The 6,000-nt window shown below is 46.5% G+C and overlaps 1 protein-coding gene across 1 annotated transcript in view; it reads right to left on the reverse strand.

Annotated features, from left to right (window-relative positions):
* SERINC5 (serine incorporator 5) overlaps positions 1-2,064 on the reverse strand; it is a gene marked incomplete at its 5' end in the record, with an annotated part of 52,960 nt that extends 50,896 nt beyond the window's left edge. The window contains one exon of the mRNA XM_019796377.2: positions 1,678-2,064. Within this exon, the coding sequence (XP_019651936.2) occupies positions 1,678-2,064 (387 nt within the window). The remainder of the gene's footprint in view (positions 1-1,677) is intronic.
* Between the last annotated feature and the right edge of the window lie 3,936 nt (positions 2,065-6,000).

Consider the following 6,000-nt stretch of genomic DNA (forward strand, 5'->3'; position numbering starts at 1 on the left):
TCCAAAGCACTTCATGCATTCCCTCATATGACACTTAATAATTTCTACCTTGTTTCATGCCTCAGAACACTTCACACCCTGTCTTCTGCAGGAAAAGTTCCATCTCTCACAAGTTTGAATGCCCCAGAGCTCCCACTGCAGTGCCTTACTGAGAAGAGAGCCAACGTTTAAAGCAGTCCGCGGAGAACTGCAATTTCACAAGCTTTCACAGTAGTTCCACTAAATTCCAGACCATACATCCACAGTTACCAAAGCATTGCCCAACAGAACTCTTCAAAGGGCCTAATGGATAAGAATATATCAAGTGCTTTTAAGGAAATGGTTGTTTTGAAGCACTTGAGAGTGTATTTAAGATAGTCCGAACAATCTGGATGAGGCTGGGGAGAACAGACTCTTGCTCTGGAGTTGCTCCTGGTGCTGTCACCCTCACTGTGGACGGGGTCCATTAGAGTGCTGCCCCTGGCCTCCTCCCCCTCCTCACTCTGTTGGGCCCCAGGAAAACAGGGTTTGGACAGCCAGCCTTTCCTCCGCCCCTTTCCCTTGGACAAGAGCTGCAAGACGCCTGCTGCTCTTTCTGGTAAACTGTGTACCTCTGTAGGGCAAGTCTGGTCTCGCCCAGTGAGACTGCTGCCTGGGTGGGGTTCCCCAGTGAAAAAGTCTAACTCATTTTGGGATTCAGTAATAGGAAGCCCACTTCTCTGCAGATCCAAGCCACACTGTCTCCCATCAGCTTTATGACGGATAAAGGTGATGTCTAGCATCTATCTGCTGACGCTGTAGTCTTTTTTGTCAATTTGTTTAGAACCTAGAAGGGAGGGGCGTCTGGGTGGCTCAGTTGTTAAGCGTCTGCCTTTGGCCCAGGGTGTGATCCCGGGGTCCTGGGATCGAGCCCCGCATCGGGCTCCCTGCTCCGCTGGAAGCCTGCCTCTTCCTCTCCCACTCCCCCTGCTTGTGTTCCCTCTCTCGCTGGCTGTCTCTGTCAAATGAATAAATAAAATCTTAAAAAAAAAAAAAAAAAAAGAACCTAGAAGGGAAATGTTATTTCTTGGGCTCTCTCAAAAACCCCAACATGTCCCCCTGTCATCTGGCTGATTAAAAGGCCTTCCATGGAGGAAGTCCCCGGAAAGGACCTTCGTGTCTTCCGCAGCAGCACATCACCAGGCCCACCGCTGCAGAGATGGCTAGAAATCCATCCCTCACCCTCGGAGACCCCCAACCTACAAATGACATGTCAGCAAAGTAAAAATCGCCCTACGGCCCACTCCTCATTATCTGCGGGGTTTTCTAAGTTTCATCATGCTTCCCATGTAGGCCAAATTGAGTTTACAACAGCGGCTACTTGAGACACCGGCAGCCACCTCGCGACAAGGGAAAAGTACAGAAGTCTACAAGAAACGACTGAGGAGGAACAGCTATGAACGAGGCTGGGACAAAACACTCTACACCCAAAGCATTGGACTGTATCTGTACCACCGCTAACCTGCAAGACGTCGACTGGCTCCCCTGCTTGGCAGGAATGCACCCAAGAGGCTTCTGGAAGGTTCAGAGAACACGAGCGGACCGCAGGCCGCACCACGGAGACGGGGCCCCGTCCTCTACGCTGAAAGCTTCCCACACACCCTCCTCAGCCTGCGGAAACGGGGGGGGGAGGGGGGGACTGGAAAGAGGCGGACTTACGTGCTCCTTCATCTCGGTAGCCACGGTTCTCGACATCATGACGCAGCAGAGCAGCACGACGAGGATGAAGTACAGCGCGTACATGAAGCGCGTGCTCCGGGACTGTCGGATCTTGGGGCAGCAGTCGCAGCACAGCGAGCAGCCGGCAGAGCCGCAGCAGCAGGCCAGCTGGGGGGGAGGGACACAACACAGCCTCTTAGAGCCTCGGGCTGCAGACCCACGGACGCCCGACCGCCACAGGCCCGGCGTCCGGGCGTGGTGCTTCCGGGCCGCCCCGCCCCGCCCCCAGCACGGGCGGCCGGCAGCGCGGCAACGACGCCTGCGCCACGCTCGGTCAGCTCCTGTCTTTCGGAGAAGGCAGGTGCGCGGCTCGGGAGAAGTCCCGGTTCACCAGGAGCACCGTGATCAGGACGTTGAGATAAAACAGATTTCCAGACCAGCTAAGGAGTAAGAGAAGAAGCCAAGGACGAGAAAATGGACAAAGTGAGGTGGGAGGAACGTGAAGAACGAGAAGCTGGCCCAAGACAGGGACTTGCCAAAAACCGTGGGGCCCAGAATGAGCTGTATAAACACCTCGGGATAGGTTGGAGGGGAAAGGCCACGTGGGCGAGTACGCATCCTCCTTGCAGCCTGAAGCGCCCCACAGAAGAGGCGCGTCTCACCCAGGCACTCTTTGCCAGGCTCGTGCCCCTAATGGTGAGCTTTTAGGCCATGAGCAGGCACGGGCAGCGAGGAGCACGGAGATCCCTCTCTATCTATCACGAACAGCACACGCACCTTTTATTGGGGTAACGGCGTTTTGCTTTTTTCCCATCCCTGATGGGGCTTCATTGGTCAATGCAACCAGACCATAATTTGGGAATATTAAATAAAATAGGGATTAAGTTTTCAAGTTTGAGACTGGTGTTATTTTTCTTTTTAAAGACTATTCTTTTAGACCATTCTTAGGTTTACAATAAAATTGAGAGGACGACACAGAGATGTGCCATACACCCCTACTCCCACACATGCATGGCCTCCCCCACTAGCAATACCACTCACCAAAATGGTACTTTTTTTTTTGTTTTGTTTTGTTTTTTTTACTAAGGATGAACTTACACTTGCATATCATCATCACCCAAGGGTTACCTAAGGGTTCACTCTTGGTGTTGTACTGTTCAGTGAGTTTGGAGAATGTATAATGATCTAACATCATAACACCATACAGAGTATTTTCACTGCGCTAAAAAGAAACTAGATCTTCAGGAAACATAGGGCGATGTGGGCAGTGTTATTAAAAGTTCAGGCTCAAGGGACACCAGGGTGGCTCAGTCGGTTAAGCCTCTGCCTCTTAGTTTCCCCTTAGGTCATGGTCTCCCCTTCGTGAGATCGAGCCCGGTGTCAGGCTCTGCGCTTAGCATGGAGTCTGCTTGAGATTCTCTCTTCCTCTTCCTCTCTGCCCCCTTTCTCTCTCTCTAATAAATAAATAAATATTAAAAAAAAAAAAAAAAGGTTCAGGCTCAAAGTCAGCCTGCCAGGGTTTGGATCCTGGCTCTGCCATCTACAAGCTGTGTACCATGAGCAAGTTACTTACCCTTTTAAGACACAGCTTCCTAGTTTATAAAATTGGCATAGTAATAGTATTTATGCTTGTGCTATGGTCTCAAAGGTGACCTGATCTAACACACCTGGTATTAGGAATAGATTTCTCTTAAGCAAACAGGGAATTTTACAAAAAAGGTTACCATAACCTGCAAATAACAACTATACCTACATATATTAATACTACAGTCAGGGTGCCTGGGTGGCTCAGTTGGTTGAGCATCTGCCTTTGGCTCGGGTCATGATCTCAGGGTCCTGGGATCGAGCCCCACATCAGGCTCCCTACTCAGCAGGGAATCTGCTTCTCCCCCTGCTCATGCTCTCTCTCACATGCTCACTCTTTCAGATAAATAAATAAAAATCCTTAAAAAAACAAAAATACTACAGTCAATATAAAGTCTAAAACCTAAAAATTCAATCTCTTTGTGATGATTTGGAAGGAAGTTTGTGACGCTGCGTGGTTTGAAAACAAGCATCAATTCGAATACCACACTGTAAACATCACTTACAATAAGAGATCACAGGTATACAGGTGTTAACAGGCTGTAATCCTAACTGTTTTCACATCTTCCTTCATTTACTTCAGGAAACCACCACTGTAACACCACACCGATAGGTCTCAAGCCTTAACCTGCCTCAAGCTTAAGTACTTCCCTTGGTCTGTAGGCAAACTTACTTTCCTTGAGATCTGCAGACCACCGGTCTTAAGGAGGAAAGGACGAGACTCCCCCAGAGCCGAAGTCCTGACCACACTGGAACACAGCTGCAGCTGCAGCTGCTGCTGCCAGCAGGTCTGTTCAGGGTCATGTCTATGACTATCCACCCGGGCCACACCGTCTCCTGCAGGTAGCCCATGCCCAGCCCCCAATGTCCCACACCTTCTTTAAAACCCTCTGGCTTCACCTGGACAGGGAAGACGATCTTTGCAACATCAGTCCACCATCTTCCCAGGCTGCCAGCTTCCTGAATAAAGCAACCTTTCATTTCCCACAATCACTTGTCTCCCAAGTATTGATTTTTGAAGCAGCCAAGCCTGAGTTCAGAACTGGTTCTCTGTCCAGTAACACCATTCATTGTTTGAGCAACTCTGTGTACTATTTCATCACTTCACATGTTTGCTGATGCACTCTTTCCATCTTGCGTTCAGTTTTCCAAACTGTCTTCCTCAAGACTCTTCTGGCCTCATAAGGCTAGGCCACTGCCTTGTAAGATAAGTCACTCTGCTTGGGCTGGGCTAACAGATCCCCCAAGAGAGAGCCCAACACTGCTGCATGTGTGTGGTTCTGATAGGTCACCTTCCTTTATAATTCACTCACATCCTCTATCCCCCACTTTACTGACCTCTTTCCATCCATAGGCCCAAACTCCCCCCACCCCTTCTCTCCCCCTCTCTCCTAATGCTGACATAGCAATCTTTTCTCTGGGCCCTCGCCTTCCTCCTCCTCACTTCCCAAATTCCTTCCCAACTGCCTCCTTTGTTGGCTGCTAACTTTTTTTGGTTCTATGGTTTTAAATAACCAGTCTTACTATATTTCAAACTCAAATGCAATAAAATATTTATTCTATTTGGGAAAAGAGATATTTTTTAAAGCAGTTAATTCTTCCCATGATAGAATGTTTCCATAGTACAATCAACATTTAAACTATCTCCACAGAAGGGACAAATAAACAGATTTTATGTATTTTATTTATATTATATATTTACACAAATTATTTTATATACTATTATTTGTTATTATTTAAAGGGAAGTAGTAACAGAAGGAATGTGATTACAGAAAATCATACTACTTGCTTAGAATACTCCTATCATTAAAACCATATATCATTGTATGGATTTAACTTTTTAAACTTTCCTTATTTTTCACTTTCACTCTTTATAGTGCTATGGTATTTTAAAAATATACATGCTCATGTAAGTGTGTGTATCTGTGTGTGTAGTGTGTGTATATATACACACAGGTCTGTGTGCATATATACCGATACCTAATATTAGAATCTAATAGCCATTCTCTACTAGCATAAGAGTTATTCATCAAATCAAACTATGAGGATAACCAAGGATACGAGTGCACTATCTTAACCTAGACATTGATATATACCAAGTATACATTCAAAATGGCATTCTTAAAAGAAATGTTATGCTAGCATCTAAAAAATCTCACAGTGCTGCTGACTTACCGCTTCTTTCAGAAAGAGCATAATTTGGAGTAAAATGGGTTCACATCCAGCCCCTGCCACCTACAGGTGTATTACTTTGAGCATGTCGCTCATACTGATCTTTACCTTCAAACTGGAAAAAATCAATTCTTGGCCAGCCTAACTTCCAGTTCCGTCACAAGCTTGGAGAGTAGTTCCAGAGTCTTGTTACCTCTGGCTCCAGAGAGCCTAAACCTTTTACTGAACAAATTAAGGTATAAACAACAAATAAATGTAGAATGTACAACACAAGAGTGAACCCTAGTGTAAACTATGGACTTTCCATGATAATGATTGGTCAAGGTAGGTTCATCAGCTGTAACAAGTGTACCACCCTGTGGGGGTTGTTGACAACCACAGAGGCTATGCCTGGTGGGGGCAGGAGACAGCTCTGTACCTTCCTCTTAGTTTTCTTGTGAACCTAAAACTGCTCTAAAATAATAGTCTGTGTTAAAAATAATAATAAAATAAATGAATAGGACCCATCAATGACTCAGTAGATAGATGCTGAATGAATAATACATGATAAAGTCATAATAGCAAAA

Source organism: Ailuropoda melanoleuca, chromosome 3 (assembly GCF_002007445.2).
Source record: "Ailuropoda melanoleuca isolate Jingjing chromosome 3, ASM200744v2, whole genome shotgun sequence".
NCBI classification, from domain to species: domain Eukaryota; kingdom Metazoa; phylum Chordata; class Mammalia; order Carnivora; family Ursidae; genus Ailuropoda; species Ailuropoda melanoleuca.